This window comes from Lithobates pipiens, unplaced genomic scaffold (genome assembly GCF_037356315.1).
Source record: "Lithobates pipiens isolate NorthernLeopardFrog02 unplaced genomic scaffold, aLitPip1_a1.2 Scaffold_8, whole genome shotgun sequence".
NCBI classification, from domain to species: Eukaryota; Metazoa; Chordata; class Amphibia; order Anura; family Ranidae; genus Lithobates; species Lithobates pipiens.
Window position 1 is genome coordinate 110,710,658 of NW_027507903.1, and position 20,917 is coordinate 110,731,574.

The window sequence follows — 20,917 nt, forward strand, 5'->3', positions numbered from 1 at the left end:
ATTTCAGCTCCATCTGAAGCGTTCGGCTTGGAGGCAGAGGTGTAATGCTGCACGCTGGGTGGTGAGGATCAAGCTTAGTCACCAGATGATATCAGCTGTACACATAGGCAGCTTGGAGAACGCTGCACTGCTTGCAGTGCCGCTTGTCCGAGCGGCTGTGGATCACATGAGAGGCTTGTCACATGGAAGGCTGTGAAGGGGAAGGTTGCTATGCCGACTCTCCTGCTTACATGTTTCGCGCTCCTGCGCTTTGTCAAAGCTGGAGCGGCATACAGCAACCAGAAAGATAAAGGCATCGGGTAGTGTGTAGGGGCGGGGACTGTCGAAGTCTCTCAGGTTAACCCCTAATGTGTCACTAAGCCTCCTGCAGTTAAAACCTTATTAGACAGGGGTCTGTGTCAGTGAAAGAACTGTTAGAAAACATCTAATAGGAAATGTGGATTGAAACATATGGTTGACACAGTGGTGTAGTGGTTAGCACTCTCACCTAGCAGCAAGCAGGACGCTGGTTCGATTCCCAACCACGCCACCACCCGCCTGGAGCTTGTATGTTCTCCCTGTGCCTGTGTGGGTTTCCATGGGGATATTAAAGGATATACAGAAGGGAGAAGAATGCTATGGATAAAAGGACACTGTAAGTTAAAAAAAACTCAAGGGGGGGAAAAATTGCGGAGACCAAGGGCAAAAAAACAAATTATTTAAAAGATATATTTTAGATATGTTAAGTCCTTTCCTATAGGATAGTTAGAATAAATATATTAGCTACTCTTCGTTCATAAAAATAATATTATGAAGAAAAATAAAAATAAAAAATAAAATGATACAATAAAATAGAAAAAAAAAAAAAAAAAATTTTATTTATAAAAAAATATAAAAAAATATAAAAAAATGAAAAGTCGGTCATGAACGATGAATAGCGATTATATCTGAGTAACCTATATCAAGAGGTTATGCTGAGGATGTCAATGTCTTCATTGAGGCCATCAGGCGAGAGAGACCCCATAAGATATATCCAGAAGGTCTCCCTGCGACAAAGGTGGGAGAATCTTTCGTTGGCCGTTAGGGTACCCTTGGGGATAGCCTCAATTGCAAGGACCTCCATTTCTTTAAAGTTTTTATCATGACAATGGCGAAAATGGCGTGGCACGCTGTGTTGAATGCAGCCCTCTTTAATCAGGCGGCGATGTTCGCCCACCCTGACTCGTAGGGCCCGCATAGTGCGGCCTACATAAAGGAGGCCACAGGGACAACGTAAAACATATATTACGTATTCAGTAGAACACGTGATGAATTGTTTAATCTCAAAGGTTTTTCCTTTGGGTGTAGTGATGGTGGATTGGCCGTTGGGGATGGACTGACAAGTATAACAACCTCTTTTACGACATTTAAAAATCCCACATCTATTATCAAAGTACATCCTAATATCAAAAACCTTTGAGATTAAACAATTCATCACGTGTTCTACTGAATACGTAATATATGTTTTACGTTGTCCCTGTGGCCTCCTTTATGTAGGCCGCACTATGCGGGCCCTACGAGTCAGGGTGGGCGAACATCGCCGCCTGATTAAAGAGGGCTGCATTCAACACAGCGTGCCACGCCATTTTCGCCATTGTCATGATAAAAACTTTAAAGAAATGGAGGTCCTTGCAATTGAGGCTATCCCCAAGGGTACCCTAACGGCCAACGAAAGATTCTCCCACCTTTGTCGCAGGGAGACCTTCTGGATATATCTTATGGGGTCTCTCTCGCCTGATGGCCTCAATGAAGACATTGACATCTTCAGCATAACCTCTTGATATAGGTTACTCAGATATAATCGCTATTCATCGTTCATGACCGACTTTTCATTTTTTTATATTTTTTTATAAATAAAATGTTTTTTTTTTTTTTTTTTCTATTTTATTGTATCAATTTTTTTTTTTTTTTTTTCCTTCATCATATTATTTTTATGAACGAAGAGTAGCTAATATATTTATTCTAACTATCCTATAGGAAAGGACTTAATAACATATCTAAAATATATCTTTTAAATAATTTGTTTTTTTGCCCTTGGTCTCCGCATTTTTTCCCCCCCTTGAGTTTTTTTTAACTTAGTGTCCTTTTATCCATAGCATTCTTCTCCCTTCTGTATATCCTTTAATATCCCCATGGAAACCCACACAGGCACAGGGAGAACATACAAGCTCCAGGCGGGTGGTGGCGTGGTTGGGAATCGAACCAGCGTCCTGCTTGCTGCTAGGTGAGAGTGCTAACCACTACACCACTGTGTCAACCATATGTTTCAATCCACATTTCCTATTAGATGTTTTCTAACAGTTCTTTCACTGACACAGACCCCTGTCTAATAAGGTTTTAACTGCAGGAGGCTTAGTGACACATTAGGGGTTAACCTGAGAGACTTCGACAGTCCCCGCCCCTACACACTACCCGATGCCTTTATCTTTCTGGTTGCTGTATGCCGCTCCAGCTTTGACAAAGCGCAGGAGCGCGAAACATGTAAGCAGGAGAGTCGGCATAGCAACCTTCCCCTTCACAGCCTTCCACGTGACAAGCCTCTCATGTGATCCACAGCCGCTCGGACAAGCGGCACTGCAAGCAGTGCAGCGTTCTCCAAGCTGCCTATGTGTACAGCTGATATCATCTGGTGACTAAGCTTGATCCTCACCACCCAGCGTGCAGCATTACACCTCTGCCTCCAAGCCGAACGCTTCAGATGGAGCTGAAATAAACACCTCCCCCTCGGTCATCAGACTGGACTCATCAGCTCTGCAGCCCATTGAACACCTATGAAGTGAGTGTCCCTAGGAACGTTGTTCCATTCGTTTACACTGACTTTTTGGGTTCTTTCAGATGATTGATTGCATTCATTAGGCATTCGAAAGCTGTGCACATTGGTCTTTGGTTTTGACCTTTCCAAAGTTATAATTGAGAGATCTGAGGAGCTTTTCATTATCAAACATCTGTCCGTTTTATGATTGGTGTTTTTTATGTGTTTGAGATCCTGCAGGGATCAGATGTCTGTGTTCATTTTTTACATTTAATAAATGACATTTTAAAGTCTTTTTCACATCAATCTACTAGTCCCTTTGATGCGCTGTTTTTGATCGTTTTTTCTGCTGCATCCATTTTTTGCCAAGTCCATAATGGGTTAACAGCCGCACATTGAGACCATCTACAGGACATTTATTTAAATAAACAAACATCCCACGAGATAGTCAAACGCTCTTAAAGAGACCATTCATTTGTGCGCCAACTTTATATTGTTTTGTTTTACGTAGTAAATTCTGGAAACCTGTCCAGCATGATGGCAAATATCTGTGCAAAAACTCAAGATGACAAAAAATGCCAAAAATGGTAAATCGCTACTTAATGAATGAGAACATAAAAATGATCTAATTTAGTCATGAAAATGTGCGATAACCCATTTGAAATTTAAACCGTATGGTATACGAGCTTTGAAATTTAAGATCCAAAAAAAACTCTCGTTTACACAGATCTAAACACATCCCCTCCCCTTTTAGGGGGCTGACTTTCTCAAGGATCTGTACTCGTACTACTGAGGTGTCACCATTATGGTATTGATTAAAGTGGCGCACAACATCGGGGGAATGTTTTTTTTCTCAATACTGGATAACTGTTCAATTAATCTATCCCTCAGACGTCTGATCGTGCGTCCAGTGTACTGTACATTGCAGAGTCTGCTTGTGATGATATGGAATAAGAACGCACAACCTCCTCTTTGGTAATATGCATACAAGAAGGACATTTGGATACACCACAGGTGAAATTGCGTCTGAGGTGTAACCATTTTGTAGACTGTGTTTTTTGTGTTTTGTTGGTGTTAAATAAGCTGGGTGATGAGGAATTACCTGAGCTCTCCTTGAAACCACATTGACACCATCCTTCAGTAGATCTCCACAAGTCTGATCCTCAGAAAGGATGTAAAGATACCTGTATACAATCCTTATATCCTCAAACTCTAAGTTTTAAGGTGTACTGAGGTACTGAATGAGAGTCACTCTTTACTGAATCCCTTCTTGTTGCTCCTAGAACAGTGATGGCGAACCTTGGCACTCCTGATGTTTTGAAACTACATTTCCCATGATGCTCCACTACACTGCAGAGTGCATGAGCATCATGGGAAATGTAGTTCCAAAACATCTGGGGTGCCAAGGTTCGCCATCACTGTCCTAGAATCTTTGTGTTTATTTCCACTGAGAAAATCGTTTCCGTCTTTGGATCTTGCAATGAACGGGGCTCTATCTAGCATTCATCTTGGATAACCCCTCTGTATAAAGCGTAAATAAAGAGCCTTAGCTTCCTCCTCAAAAACACGTTGGTCACTACATATATGGCGTTCTCTCAAAAATGTACCTCCTGAAATGCCTTTGACTGTATGGCAAGGGTGTCCTGATCCTGCCATCAACAGCATTTTACCTTAAAGGGGTTTTCTATACAGGGAGGTCTGCACACCAGAATCATGGCCGGACAGATGGACATCTAAAAAATGGATGTCTGTGTTGTTTGGCTGGCCTGTAAACCAAAGATTATTATTCAGATATTTTAGGAAATGTTCCAAAGTGCCAAAACTGTTATCCATGATAAATATAAGATCATCTATGTAGCGTTTGAACGTTCTAATGTGGGATCTGAAAGGGTTTGTGCTGCCATAAACGAAATTGCGCTCCCACCAACCCATATACAAGTTGTCAAGTGAGGGCGAAAATTTAACCCTCATTGCTGCTCCGCACCTCTGGAGAAATTATTCCTCATTGAAGTAGTGTTAAGATACTCCAAAGCTTCCAATACATATAAAGCAACCTCAATAGTAAGATTGGTATGATGTTCCTAGTAAAATCCAACTGCTTCAATGGCCAATCCATGTGGAATTGATGAATACAGATTGGATACATTGCAGGAGATCCACATAGCATGCACATCCCACTGTGTGTCTCATACAATGTTTAAAAGGTGAATAGTATCCTTCAAGTGACTAGGGAGTGTGCTATCCAGAGGTTGCAGAACACCATCCAGCCATTGGCCCAGTCTCTCATTGAGCGAGCCAATCCCGGAGATAAGCCTTCCCTGTAATGGATCTAACTCTTTGTGGGTCTTGGGATGGTGATGAAAAATTTACATCACTGGATGTTCAGGAATAAAACAGTTGCCAGACTTGCTGTCAAACACACCCAAATTAATCCCCTCAATCAAAGTTGTTCATGTTTTATATTCCTTAGTGGGATCACTTTTAAGCTTTTTATATAAGTGTGAGCATCAGACAACTTCCTGACAGCTTCTTGTTTATATGCATCTCTGCTTCCATAACAACTACCAACTCACCTTTATCTGAGGTTCTAATAATGATAGAAGTATCATCTTCAAGATTTTTAAGAGCTTCTCTCTCTCTTCTAGATAGATTATCCTGTACAATGCTTGAGCCAGTTAGTCGACTTGATGCCAGCAGGGTGAGATCTTTTTCTACCAATTTCTGTAATTTGTCCATCTCAGGACATTGAACATTGACAGGGTAAAAGTCAGACCAGGTTTTAAAAGACTTAATGGAGTCTAGATTAAGATAAACATTTTTTTTTCCAAAATAAATTTATATTAACATATTGAGAAGACAAAGTTACAGATTCAAGCTTTCCAGAATAAGTTATGTGAAGACACAAAGGTAACAAAGACGTAATACAATACAATAAAGTGCATTATCAAAGGAGGCATTGGTACATGGAAGACACAAAAGCTCTAAAAGTATATCAGTCGACATGGAGTAGCTAGTGGGTAGGACGTATAATTGCCCTGCCAGACAGATATCCTATCCGGCAGTTGGGAGGGTGGTGAGGCCTCTCCACATGGGCACCCCTCAGAGGGTGCAAGACTGTGCCCATGCAGCGATGCCCCCCACAAGACAATTTCCAGTAATAGGTTTAATCAGAGTTAAGGAGAAAAAATCTTAACCAAGTCGGGGAGAGTCAACCCATTCAAACCATTGTTGCCATTTTTAGCGTGAGTGTGTTTTGTCGCATTGACGTAGATTTAGAGTAGTTTCGTATATACAGTGTTCATGTGCAGTCCGTATTACGTCAGTTAGGTTGGGGGGAATTGGATCTTTTCATTTTCTGGTTATGCTGATGCGGGCCGCTAAAAGGATGTGAATAATGATATTTTTTGTTGTTTGAGAATCGGTCAATAATCAAGGAATGTAATGCCAAGGCTGGGTTCGTCTCAATGGTTAGTTTTGTGACATCCTCCATAAGTTGGAACACAGAGTGCCAAAAGAGAGATATTTTCGGGCAATCCCAGAATATGTGGAGGAGGTTGCCTTTGTGTCCACAGTTCCTCCAATAGGAGTTGTCAGTTGTAGGGTCAGATTTGGATAGCCTGTCGGGTGTTTGGTACCAACGGTAAGTTAATTTGTACGCTAGTTCTCAAAGAGTGGAACAGCTGGTGGCTTTATAGGTGGATTGACCCGCCTTTCCCCATTGGTCTAGAGTGAAGGTTTGGTTCAGGTCTCTTTCCCATCTGTTGAATGCGGTGGAGCTTGTCATTGTATTCTTAGACTGGAGGAGATTGTAAAACATTGTTATGCCCTTCATATATGTATGAAGTGATTTAAAATCCAGGCATTTTGGGGTAGAGTGCACGTCCTCGCTTTAAGGGTGTGTAGGCAAAGTAGAGTACGAATGTACACAAATATGTCCGAACTAGGGATCTGGTAGTCCTTCTGCAGCGTGGGGAACGTTTTGGGTTTGTCATTGTCGTAGAGGTCAGATATGTATGAGATACCTCTGTAAGATAAACATTGATACTAGCAACAGCTCCTCCCTCCAATTCACCCAGGGCACAACATTCCCTAAAGCTTTGTTGTAAATGGTCACTGCCTACTTCATGTACTAGCTGTGTCACAACCATGTCACATCGAGAATCTGTATCTGCATTAATGTTTCTTTACACTTGTAGTGCAAAGTGGATTTGCCTTTAGTAAATCAACCCCAGTATATGCGTGGAAACGCAAAATATTTAGTAAATAACCCCCACTGTGTTAGTGTCATAGACCAGTATATCTCTAAGCATTTTGTCCTTTTTGGTTTCAATCATACCTTTTTCCAGATGATCCAATCTTTCGTTAAGAAATTTGCCCAGGTACTTTTCTTTGTTTAAAAAAAAAAAAAAAAAAAAAAAAATCAGGAGTGCTTTATTGGAGGAAAGTATACAGTACTACATCACAGGAATGACTTTAGCATAGTGAGTACAAACAGTACAGACATTTGTGCAGTGCAGACATTTCACATGTATCAAGGTCAATATCCATTCTTCAGTATAATAGGTCTGTACAGGAGAGGGTAAGCTACTCTGTAATCAAAACAACTAATCAGATGTTAAATCCCTTGGATGAGAGGAGGAGGGGGCAGGGAGAGGAGGGGGAGCAAAAGGGGAAAAGAGAGAAAAAAAATTGATGGTGGGGGAGGAAGGCAAGGAAAAGGAGGCCCAGACCATTCAACTGTTTATAAAGCTGTCCATGGCAACCACACCTTGTCGAATTTCCAGGGGCATCCACGACTAATCTATATCAGTTTGTAGAGGGGAAGAGCGGCATTAACTTTGGCTTCCCAGATGGATACAACCGGCGGGCTAGATGAGGTCCACTTACATAATATTTATTTTTTGGCATAACAAAAGATATGAAATTAATAATTTACTGTGATATGGCCTTTGGTCATCGTCATGAACCCCTAATAAAGCTAATTCAGGTGTCATAGGGACTGAGAGTTCAAGATGAACGTTTAGTTGTTCAAAAACACCTACCCAATATATGGACAGCATGGGACACTCCCAGAACATATGGAGATAGGTACCCAACTGTGTCTGACATTGAGGGCAATGAGGGTCTCTATCAGGAAATATTCTGACCATATGAATTGGGGTGAAGTATACTCTATGGAGGAAGAAAATTTTGTTTGTGAGCTTATCTCCTGCAGAAATTACCAACTTAAGGCCCCGCTCCAGACAGTCCTCCCAATCCTCCCTCTCCAGTGCCGGTATGTCGGCTTTCCATTTTTCCCATAGCCTGTCCAATTTTTGGGAGTCTTTGGCCAGCAAAGTTCCATAAAGTGCAGAGAGAGGCTTCCTTAGGTCTTCAGAGGACAGGGGGTCCTTTACCGGTTCTAATTGTAACATTGGAGGTGTATGGAATTGGGCCCTTGCTGCATGCCGAAATTGGATATAGCGAAAGTACATCCATCCCGGTAAGGCATATCTTCTAGTTAAAACAATATGCAAGAGTGTACTATAAAATTACTATAAGTGCCTGCCTAAATAGTACACCACTCTGCGCTTTAGGAAACCAGTATGCAAAATAAGAAAATAATATTAAATAAAGATTGTAATTTTTAAAGTGGTACTCTACTGACGTAGAATATCCACTCTTTAGCTGCTGCTTTTTTAAAACACAGAAATATAAGAAATATACAAAAAATCGTAACTTTAAAAAGAAGTCCACTTTTTCATATATGGCAGCGCATGCACACTCTAAAAAGATTTTTTATATAAGGTGAGTTCATTAAAATTTTGATCAGTGTCCAGAATAGAAGGTGCTTATTTTATCCGTTCTCTGTTGTGATTAAACTGCAGCTTCCACCATAAAAGTTCACCACTTGTGGGGCACACACGATCCCCTTTGGGGATGCACTCACCGAACACCAAGATCAAAAAAGCCTTTAAACTGCCAATCAGCAATGCTTCTTATGGCCACTAGATGTCTCTCTTGTTGGAATCCAGTTTTCTCATATAAAAAAGCAAAGATGCCCAAACATAGTGTGATATTGTTTAACACTATTTATTAGACAAAACAAAACCCAACATATATATGCGTACCAAATAAACAAAGTATTTAAGCATTGAAAAGTACTGTGCCTTATCCCATTGGTTCAGTTGTGCTCGAGGAGGAACGAACGTTTTCGCTGTATCCTGCCTTTCCACCGCTCGCTGAAACGCAGGGATTGAGGCGCACTCGTCACTTCCGGTATAGTTATAAGGTATAAGGCACCCTCAGGTATAATGTCCCTCAGTGTCTTAATGCCCAATCTCGCCCACACCTGAGGGTCTGGTATCGATCTAAAGTGTGGTAAGTTAGGATTTCCCCAGAGATGCTGGACCGGGGACCAGCGCTCCGTCTGGGAGAATCTACTTCTGGCCATAATCCACACTCTGATCGTCGACTTAGTCGGAGTGGGAAGATCCTCATATGCCCCTACCCCCCCTATACACAAAATTTTGTAGATCCTGCAGTGAACCTAGTTTGGTCACCTCCACGCAAACCGCTGCATGCGTATGTGTTGCCTCGAACCACCAGTATGTTGTGACCAACATCGCTGCCCAGTAATAGATCTGGAAATTTGGGAGGGCCAGCCCCCCAAGATGAGTTGGTAAGTCTAACGTGGATTTCGCCAGTCTCGGAACGGATCCATGCTATAAGATGAAGTGATGCAGCTATCCACCTCCCTGAAGAAAGCTGTTGGTATCCAGACTGGACTGTTCCGGAAAAAATAATTGAATTTGGGTAGTATAATCATTTTAAGAATACTTATTTGGCCAAGTAAATTTAGTGGGAGTCCAGACCAGGACTGGCATTTCTCTTTTAGGAGTTGGAGCAGTGGGAGTATATTCAAGGTGTAGTATTGATTCTGAGGGTTTAATATAACTTTAAGCTGTGACCAATTCTACACTCAACTCCATCTTATTTTTATTTTTTTTCGAGATTATCCCTTTTTGTACTTGGGAAGGCGAGGTCACCAGTGCTAAAGTGTGCTGGAAGGTTTGGCACTGTAATGTGAATTAGGAAGGTTATGCTATGACTAGCAGCAACAAGTTTGATGTTTTTTTGTGCTGCTTCTTTTTATTCTGTTTTTATCTCTCATTTTGCTGATTATTTCTTGTTTGGTGACTTAGGATTTCTGTTTTCTCTTAGCAAACTCCTGTTTTTGTGCTCACCAAGATGGATTACCAGTATTGTTATGGAGTGGAGTCACTGACAGAGAGTGAGAGCTGCCGACTGTGGACTGAGAACCTAGTGCACTCTAACTGTACACTTTATGTGGGTGAGTAAACTATTCACAATTTATATATGGTTTTGGAAATCTTGCTCATAATGGTGCGAAGCTGGCAGTGACAAGATATCAAATAACTGGACTAATTAAAGTGGTTGTAAACTCCCATTCATTAATTGTATCTATAGGTAAGCCTATAATAAGGTTTACCTATAGGTACTGTAAATATCTCCTAAACGTGCACCATTTAGGAGAAATTTGCTGTATATTCAGCCGATGTGATCGGCGCATGCGCTTTGAAGGAACAGTCACCGTGCTGTTCCTTCAGATTCCTGTGCTTTGAACAGCGGCTCCCCCGTGCATTCGTGGGAGACGCATCATGTGGCTCTGGCCAGTCACACAGTCTGAGTCCCTGGACCCAGAAGGAAGACAGGTGAAGATGCATGTGTTCTCCAGTGGTGATAACGCATCAGCTTTGTTTGCAGGTAAGTTTCACATAATGTGCTAGTATGCAATGCATACTAGCACATTATGCCTTTACTTTGCACTTAACTAGAGCAAAATAATTTTTCAGCTTTTTTTCAACTGCCCAACAAAAGTTGAGACGATATGGGATATGTGGTCCTCCAGTGAGAGTGGGGGGGAAGCGAAGGGAAAGGAAAGACATGTTCTGGTGGTAGGGGTCTTTATTCTTAAGACAGAGAGGGCAATCTTTCACAAAGACCTGAAGCACCGAACTGTATGCTGTCTACTGAGAGCCTGGGTTCGGCACATCACAGATCTGGTGGACAGATTACTGGGAGGGTCTGGGGAAGACCCGGCTGTCATGGTGCACATTAGCACCAATGACAAAGTCAGAGGCAGATGGAGTGTCCTAAAGAACGATTTTAGGGACTTAGCTTAAATGAGGAAAAGGACCTCCAAGGTAAAATTCTCAGAAATACTACTGGTACCTTGAGCCACATCAGAGAGGGAGATTAGGGAAGTAAACAAGTGGCTGAGGAGCTGGTGTAGTAAGGAGGCGTTTGGGTTCTTGGAGAACTGGGCTAACTTCTCAGTCGGTCACCAATTCTATAGAAGGGAAGGACTGCACCTAAATGAGAAGGGTGAAGATGGGGCTTTTAAACTAGGCGACAGAGGGAGGGTCCAGAGGTAGAGATAGTCAGCACAGAACATATTCCAGAGGCTAGTATTGGGGGCATTAGTTGGTAGGTTGACTTAAGCACACTAACCCAAGGTAAGTATAGTAACTAGTCCTATTTGCAATCCTGGAACGCCCAATAAGAGGACAGTATGTGACCGGTCTAAACTATGTGGCATGTTTGCAAATGCCAGTTGCCTGGCTGACAAGATGGGAGAACTATAGATATTGTTGTACAAGGAGGATTTAAATTTTGTGGGAATTTCAGAGACTTGGTTCAACAGCTCTCATGATTGGCTGGCAACCATTCAAGGGTATTCCCTTTATTGCTGGGATAGAGAGGGTAAAAAAGGGGGAGAGGTATGCCTGTATATTAAGAATAATGTACAAGTGAGAGTGAGAGATGACCTCACTAAGGGAGCTAGGAAGAAGGTGGAATACTTCTGGGTAGAGCTCCAAAGGGATGAAACTAAGGGGAAAATAATACTGGGAGTATGCTATAGGCCCCCTAACCAAAGGGAGGAGGGGGAGACCGATCTCCTATCACAGTCTGGATTAGCAGCAAGGATGGGAAATGTCATAATGGGGGATTTTAATTATCCAGACATAGACTGGGTGGAAGGAATCGCGCATTTGTCTAAGGCTCGCCAGTTCAAGGTCAGTTAGCTTCAGTATAAATCACACAAATTGGAAACATAAGGGGAATACAAATGAACACTGAATTTCAAAAAAGAGCCAACTTCCCTAAACTACGAACCTTGCTAGATGATATAAAAATTGGGATAGAATCTTGGGAACAAAGAACACGGAGGAGAGATGGGTTTGCTTTAAGAGCATATTAAATAGGATGCCAATGCATCTTATTGGGAAAGGAATTTAAAAGAGGTAACAAATTTCCTTGATGGCTTAACTCCAATGTAAAAATGCATATAAATGCAAAGGAGAAGGCCTTCAAAAAAATACAAGGATGAGGGATCATCAGCATTCAGACATTACAAAGAATACAACAAGAAATGTGAGGGTGCCATTAGGTTGGCCAAGATAGAACACGAAAGAGACATAGTAGAGGAGAGCAAAAAAATCCCAAGAAATTATTTAAGTCTAAACAGTAATAGAGGGAGGACAGACCATATTGGCCCCATAAAGAATGAGGAAGGGCATCTGGTTATTGAATTTATTTTTATTTTCCTCCTCAGTCTTCACAAGGGAATTGGGGGGCTTCAGTAACCAAAACTGTGGTGTTTATCCTCATGACACATCACAGGAAGCACCCTCATGGCTAACAGAGGACAGAATTAGAGATAGACTTGGAAGTCACCGGGACCAGATTGCTTACACCCGAGGGTCCTTGGTGAACTCGGTCAAGTAATTGCCTTACCATTGTTCCTAATTTGTACTGACAGTCTACTAACTGGAATGGTACTATCTGATTAGAGAAAAGCCAGTGTAGCGCCTATATTTAAAAAAGGGCCAAAATACAAACCTGGGAATTAGACCAGTTAGCCTAATATCAGTTGTATGCAAGCTCCTGGAGGGGATGATAAGGGACTATATACAAGATTTTAGTAATGAAAACGTTATTAGCAGTAATCGGCATGGATTCATGAAGAATCGTTCTTGCCAAACCAATCTATTAACCAAAAGAAAAAAAAATGGAAAACACCGTGCTAATTCAAAATACAAAAGTAGTGAAACTGCAATATTTTTTTGAAAAACACAGCCCAGCCGCTAGCACACAAACAAACCAAGTCCAGATTAATATATACAAATCAGTGCAGCGCTTAAAGGCACCTATCTCAATAAGTGAAAAGATATATTTCTAGCAAACAAACAAATAATAGTGATGAGAAAGTCCACAAATTATGTGTAAATAGTCCAAAAATTAATCGCTCAGATGCGTCTGGGACTTTATAAAGTCATCAGATGGTATTCAAAGCTAAATGACTCGTGACGTTCTGAGGCTTCAGACCTCTTGAGAATGGGTTCTACACAAATTAGAGAAGGTAGGTACTCTTACCGGATAGGTTGGACACATCCACCTTATAGTAGTGTGTCTTACGAGCTTATGGGAGGGCTCCAGCCACTCACCCCAATACACCGGCCAGATGATATTTATTTCTCGAGATTCCTTAAGATATCCAGATGAAAAAGCTGAATGGAATTTCCGTACCATGTGTTGCTGTGGAATATGGTGCCAGAAGTCTCGTGAGGGTTCACCATAAAAGGGGCAAAACCATAAAAAACGCCTCGCATGGTGAAATACAACCAATGATGGTTTATTAAAGAATTGTGATACACAGAACTAAAAAATTTTTTTTAAATCACGTGATACATAAAAACAAAGAATAATTGCAACGTGGGGAGCAAACTTCTGGCCCTACGCGTTTCAACCTCTAAGTCCCCTGTTGATGACTTAGAGGTCGAAACGGAAATTCCATTCATTTTCCCTCAGTTTAGGCCAATACGTATTCTTCTATTCCATCTGCTATTTTTATCGTTACTGCGACATTATGGTGGATGGATCGGACGCTTTTGGTGCTATTAAGGGGACCATTCACATTTATACAGCGATTACTGTGTAAATGTGACTGGCAGGGAAGGGGTTAACCAGTAGGGGGCATGGCAGGGGCTAAGTGTGTCCTAAGGATGTGTTCTAACTGTAGGGGGTATGGGCTACGCGTGACACGACACTGATCACTGCTCACGATCACAGGGAGCTGTGATCAGTGTCCTGTCACTAGGAAGAATGGGGAAATGCTGGTTTACATCAGCATTTTCCCGTTCTTCCTCTCCACAATCACTGAGCTCACGGTGGCACGCGTGCGCACCCACAATGCCGTGTCTTAAAGGGCAACGTACAGGTACGTTAATATGTCTGTACGTGCCCTTCTACCGACATATAGCGGCGTGAGGCAGTAGGCAAGGGGTTAAAAAGACACGTGGCCACCCCATTAAAAGAAGAAATGAGGTTTAACCTTAGACTGCATAGAGGGTTCTTTACCGTAAGAGCGGCAAGGATGTGGAATTCCCTTCCACAGGTGGTGGTTTCAGCGGGGAGCATTGATAGTGTCAAAAAACTATTAGATAAGCACCTGAACGACTACAACATACAGGGATATACAATATACTACTGACATATAATCACACACATTGGTTGGACTTGTGTCTTTTTTTTTTTTTTCCAACCTCACCTACTATGTAACTATGTGGAAGAAAAAGAGAACATTGGGACTTTAAATGAGGCGGTGACCGGGTAAGGTCAGTTGCCTCCATCCCTATTTGAATAAAGAAATCAAAATGACTGGAGGTTGGGACTTTAAATGAAGCAGGCAGGTGTAAAACATTTACATTTATTGGAAAATCAATGGTAAGTTGCATGAGGGTAGTCATGAGTACATCAAGAAGACCAATATATTCCATTCAATGGATAAACATACAGCAATAACAATTGACCACAAAAATACAAATCACATATTACAAGTGATCATTAGGTAAGTAAAACATATGGTTGGCATAAAACATGGCATATAGTAGCTCTATGCATTTCGTGGATTCATCCACTCTTCAGGAGCATGCACGTGGAAAACTGAATGCTGTAGTATAATAACAAATAATATCTGTACCTGATACCCATATGGGGTTATTCTGATTCATTTTGGCACATTGCTACTGCATAGATACAGACAATGTAAGTACTTTTGAGAGTGGTTTTTGGGGGGTTTATCCTAGCCAATATTACTTCTAATTACTTTATTTCAACCTCTATTTCCCGTGACAGGGCCAGACCTTACAGATATTATTTGTTATTATACTACAGCATTCAGTTTTCCACGTGCATGCTCCTGAAGAGTGGATGAATCCACGAAATGCATAGAGCTACTATATGCCATGTTTTATGCCAACCATATGTTTTACTTACCTAATGATCACTTGTAATATGTGATTTGTATTTTTGTGGTCAATTGTTATTGCTGTATGTTTATCCATTGAATGGAATATATTGGTCACATTTTGGCACATTGCTACTGCATAGATACAGACAATGGCCAGACCTTACAGATATTATTTGTTATTATACTACAGCATTCAGTTTTCCACGTGCATGCTCCTGAAGAGTGGATGAATCCACGAAATGCATAGAGCTACTATATGCCATGTTTTATGCCAACCATATGTTTTACTTACCTAATGATCACTTGTAATATGTGATTTGTATTTTTGTGGTCAATTGTTATTGCTGTATGTTTATCCATTGAATGGAATATATTGGTCTTCTTGATGTACTCATGACTACCCTCATGCAACTTACCATTGATTTTCCAATAAATGTAAATGTTTTACACCTGCCTGCTTCATTTAAAGTCCCAACCTCCAGTCATTTTGATTTCTTTATGTAACTATGTGGTTACAATATATAGATATATATAGATATATATAGATATATATAGATATAGATATATATTATTTATTATTTTTTTAGCTTTTGGTAGAGTGAGGAGTTTACTTTTGTGTCCTCATTTGAAGGACTTCTTTTGACTTTATGTATATTTTATTTATATTTTATTGGTATTAAACAGAATAGGAAGTGTGGAGAAGCTCCCCGATATGAATACAGACTGCAGTAAAAACACATTTCTCTTATATTCACCAACAAACACAGCTCCTCTCTTAGCCATTGGGTTGTTACGTACACCTTTAGGAGAATACTAGGCATTACATGTTATGTAACACACAGAACTTTCCAGTTCCGCCCAGGGCGGTCCATTAGGTAACAACCCTCCAGCCTGCCATGCAGTCATCCATTTTATTTTGCCTAGTGACGGAGAAGGACCTAGGAACCCTGACGGGCCCATCGGTCCGTGTTTTTTCTGCAGAAGCATGGCTTTTTTGCACAAGATGATAGATCCTGTGATCTGCTATCAACAGCCGGCTGGGTGACAGGCTAGATACCCTTATCCTTGTAGTCTCCCCAGTCCGGCCATCGAGCGTGTGCAGGCCAGAGCTCCGCGCTGGGTCGGCCACGACGAAACCTTCGCTCCAGAGGTGGTTGGTGAGCTTTTATGGTCCGGGGCACACATATGACCGGGTTACTGATGTCTGCGTCACAGTGTGCTGGGCCAACAGCCACCCTGTACTGATCAATGAGTGGGTCTGTAATGGAATGTCTCCCAGCTTTTCAGGACTGGTAAGTACAGCTCTCCCTGCCTCAGTGGGGCTGGGCAGCTAGGCATTCCCTGGGAGGTCGATTCAGGGGTCCCTCACCTCCCTCTCTTCTCTCCCTGTCCCTTTCTCCCTCCCCCCTCCCTGTGGGGGATGCTGCAGAGCGGTGTGTGTGTGTCTGCGCAGGGGCTCTCCGGGGAGGTCTCACCTGGGAGGGGGGTTGTGCTGGCTGGCTGTGTCCTGGGTCCTGTTTTTCGTGTCCCTGGAAGGTGCCTGTGAGGCTCTGCTTGTGTCCTGTGCAGTGCTGTGTTCACCGCCATTGTTCCTCTGTCCCTCATGGCTTTGCATACAGTGGCCATCTTAGGTGTGGACAAGGGCAGCATGCTCTCCTGGGTTTCGGCGGCCATTTTCCCTGTGATTTGTTCTTATAATGGACGCCGGCGGCCATTTTCTCTTACGGCCATTCTCCCTGTGCTTTATGTCCTTATGCTGGACACGGGCGGCCATTTTCTTTGAGCCTGAGCACACTACAGAGCGGTTTCAGCGCCATTAGCAGCTGCTTCCACTGACATAGAGTTGATTCATCTGGGAGCCAACATAGACTACAGGCACTACCTGCTGGATAGCACAGAACCCCTCAGGGCGGTGAATCCTGCGGGAAAGAGCCCCTCAGCCTGCAGCAGTGAGGTGGGTGGGAATGTCGCTGTCCTAAGTCCCCTTCAGGTGGCAGACAGGGGTAGGGTCAGCATGGCTTCAGAAACTGGCGTTTCTTCCCCCGAAATCCAGGCAATTGCAACTGGGTCGTCTGCGGATTGCAAAGTGCCCTTGGACACCTTGTCGGCGGTCCTCAATTCGTTCATTGCCGAGATGGAGGCAGTGTGTGGGTGCAACGGTGCTAAAAAGTGGCCCCTGCCCCCCCCCCCATCCTCATTAGAGAGCTCTGACGCAGACTCAGGCCCCGCTGAGGCTGGTGACCCCTGTTCGTGTCAGATGACGCTGACCAGGACCGTTCGGAAAGAGAGGATGAATCCCGGTCCGTGCGTGACAAAGCGCTTGTTGGCGCTCTTATCACAGCTGTGCATGATACCCTGAAGATTCAGGAGCCGGCAGATTCCTCTGCTGAGGTAGCAGTCCGTTTTGGGTCCCGTAAGCCATCCCGTTCCCTTAAGGTGTTCCCGGATCTGACTTATCAAAAGTGGTCGGCTCCTCCGGTCCTGGACCCCCCAGTATCCAGGTTAAACAAAGTAACCATGATCCCTGTAGAGAGGACTCCTGCATTTAAGGATCCCATGGACTGGAAGGCCGAGGCAGTGGCTCGTTCTTTGTTTACAGTTGTGGAGTCAGCCGTACAACCAGTACTGGCATCCGCACTTGTGCCGCAGACACTAACTGTTGCACCGTGAATTGGGAGAACATGCTTCTCCTGTCTGCATGGAATTAGCAGACCAATTAGTGCAAGGCCTGATGTACGTTTGTGATGTGGCCCTGGATACTCTCCCTCTGTTATCCAGGGCTTCAGTGTCAGCAGTGGTGCTGAGGCGCCTGATTTGGTTGGTCTGCTGACCAGGCATCTAAAAAAAAGCCCTGGCGTATATTCTCTTCCTTGGCGACCGGCTCTTTGGAGCCTCCTTGGATGACATTAAGAATGCCACAGGTGGTAAGAGTACTCTACTCCCACAGGCCAGGAACGCTAAGGAGCCATGCCGTAGCCAAGGGCCCTCATAAGCGGCTTTTTTGTCCACCCGGAGCTTCAGCTAAACGTCCCCAGCCCGACGGGGACCACAGAAGGACAGAAACGTCCCTGGAACCACAAGCCTGCGAACAAAAGTGCTACCCCATGAAGGTTTGCCCCCACCCATGACTCGGGTGGGGGGTCGCCTTCAGGAGTTTGCAGACCGGTGGTCCTCTCGGCTGTCCGACCAATGGGTCTGCGATCTGATTTCCTATGGCTACAAAATAGTTTCTCTCTTGGCCGCCAAACAGATTCTGCCCCTCCAGCATACCTGTTTCTCCGGCTCGCCGGGAGGCCCTCTTGGGGGCAGTAAGGGACCTGCTGAATCGTGGGGTTATTGTACCTGTTTGGGAATCGGAATGTTTCCAGGGGTTCTACTCAAACCTGTTTGTAGCTCCCAAGAAGGAAGGGGTACGTCCAATCATGGATCTAAAAGCCTTCAATCAAGTGCAGAGGTTCAGAATGGAATCAGTTCACTCAGTAGTCGCTGCACTCCATCAAGGAGACTCCCTGGCAATCCTTGGACATCCAGGATTCGTACCTGCACATACCCATATGCCTCCGGCATCAAAAGTTTCTGCGGTTTTCAGTCTGGGAAGCCCACTACTAGTTTGTAGCTCTCCCTTTTGGTTTGGCATCAGCCCCCCGAGTCTTTTCCAAGGTATTGTCTCCAGTTTAGGCGTTGCTACGGCAACGTGGGATCACGATGGTGTAATATCTAGACTATCTTCTCCTGAGAGCATCTTCCGCCTCAGAATTGGAGGAGGATGTGGCGATCACAATACAGACACTGCAAGAATTTGGGTGGCTGTTAAACCTAAAGAAGTTGGTGGTAGTACAATCCCAGCGTTTGGAGTACCTAGGCTTGCTGCTGGACTCCAGGAAAGGAAGAGTTTTTCTCCCTTCAGACAAGCTGCAGACTCTGAGCCGCAGTAAAACTGCTGATGAACAGCGAGTGGTCGTCGCTTCGCTTCTGCATGCGAGTCCTGGGACTCATGGTGGCCTCCTTCGAGGCAGTACCGTATGCCCAGTTCCACACCAGAGTTCTGCAGAAGGAGATTTTGACAAAGTGGGACAAATCTCCGTTGTCCCTAGATCGATAGATCCAGGTAAGCCAGTTAGTCAGAGATTCACTGATCTGGTGGCTGAGGTCCCCGGTGCTTCAGTCTGGGAAGTTGTTCCTGCCTCTGAGATGGACAGTGATCACAACGGCTTGGGTGGAGTAATAAGGGTTCAGTCGGCTCAGGGCCTCTGATCGGCAACTTGGATTCCTCCTGTCGACCAATCTGCTCGAGCTAAGAGTGATCAGGCTATGCCTCTCCACATGGTTGATTAGACTGCAAGGGTGTCCGATCAGGATCCAGTCAGACAACGACACTGCGGTGTCATACGTCAATGACCAAGGAGGAACAAGAAGCTCAGCTGCCACATGGGAGGTCGCTCACATACTTCGGTGGGCAGAGCAACATGTACCTGCCCTGTCGGCCATTTACATTCCGGGAGTGGAGAACTGGCAGGCGGCCTATCTAAGTCACCAGATGCTGGACCCAGGAGAATGGACGTTGCCTCCGGAGGTGTTCAGGCTGCTATGCCTGCGGTGGGGCACACCAGACGTGGATCTTCTGGCCTCCTGTCTTAATCGGAAGGTGCCGAGATTCGTGTCCAGGACAAGGGATCCGTGGGCAGATGCGCTGGTGGCTCCCTGGGATCAGTACCAGCTGATCTACGCCTTTCCTCCTCTGAAGCTTTAACCACGTCTGCTCCGCGGGGATCCCAGTAGTTCTGGTCACCCCAGATTGGCCTCAGCGGCCTTGGTACGCAGACCTAGTGCGCCTGGTGGCAGACGCCCCATGGCGACTACCGTTACGAGAGGACCTTCTGTCTCAGGGTCCGATTCTCCATCCTGCTTTAACGGCATGGCTATTGAGAGGCAGGTGTTGAGGAACCAGGGTCTGTCGGACTCTGTGATCCCTACTATTTTGAGAGCACGGAAATCTTCTTCTCGGAAGATATATCATCGTACCTGGAAGGCTTACATCTCCATGTGTGAGGAGAAAGGATGGCATCGGCCGCTCCTTTTCTATATCCAGGATCCTGCTGTTTCTTCAGCAAGAAGTAGACCAGAAATTGGCGTTAAGCACCATTAAGGGGCAAATAGCTTTGGCTGTCTTTTTTTTCAACGACCCCTGGCGTCTCACTCATTAGTGAGTATCTTTGTTCAAGGGGTGCGACATGTAGTCCCTCCGGTGTGTCCACCATTACAACCGTGGGATCTGAACCTGGTGTTATCGGCGGTTCAGAAACCGCTTTTCAAAATATTAGGGAGATTCCCCTGTTGACCCTTTCCCAGAAAATGGTCTTTCTAGTGGCCATCATGTCAGCCAGGAGGGTTTTTTCGGAACTGGCGGCCTTGTCTTGCAAGTCGCCCTATCTGGTTATTCACAAGGATAAAGTGGTGTTGCGTCTGCAACCGTCTTTTCTGCCGAAAGTGGTCTTGTCTTTTCATATCAATGAGGACATTGTATTACCATCTCTGTGTCCTAAGCCGACACATCCTAAGGAGGTGGCCCGTCATGCTCTGGACGTGGTTCAGGCTCTGAAGGTGTATTTGTCTGCCATGGCTCCCTTTCGAAAGTCAGACTCACTGTTTGTTTTTTGTGACTGGTCCAAAGAAAGGCATGGCGGTCTCGCCAGCCACCATTTCCAGGTGGATCAGACAGATTGTAGTACAAGCCAACGCCTTGAAGGGGCAGGTGCCCCCCTTTCCGGTTACGGGCCACTCCACAAGGGCAATCGGAACGTCTTAGGCCTTCTGACACCAAGCATCTGTCG

At 44.1% G+C, this 20,917-nt stretch overlaps 1 protein-coding gene across 1 annotated transcript in view; it reads left to right on the plus strand.

Moving 5' to 3' along the window:
* The window catches only part of ICE2 (interactor of little elongation complex ELL subunit 2), a 266,066-nt gene that overhangs the window by 147,633 nt on the left and 97,516 nt on the right, over positions 1-20,917 (plus strand). Inside the window, exon 12 of the mRNA XM_077472932.1 lies at positions 9,974-10,103. Coding sequence (XP_077329058.1) covers positions 9,974-10,103 — 130 coding nt within the window. The remainder of the gene's footprint in view (positions 1-9,973; positions 10,104-20,917) is intronic.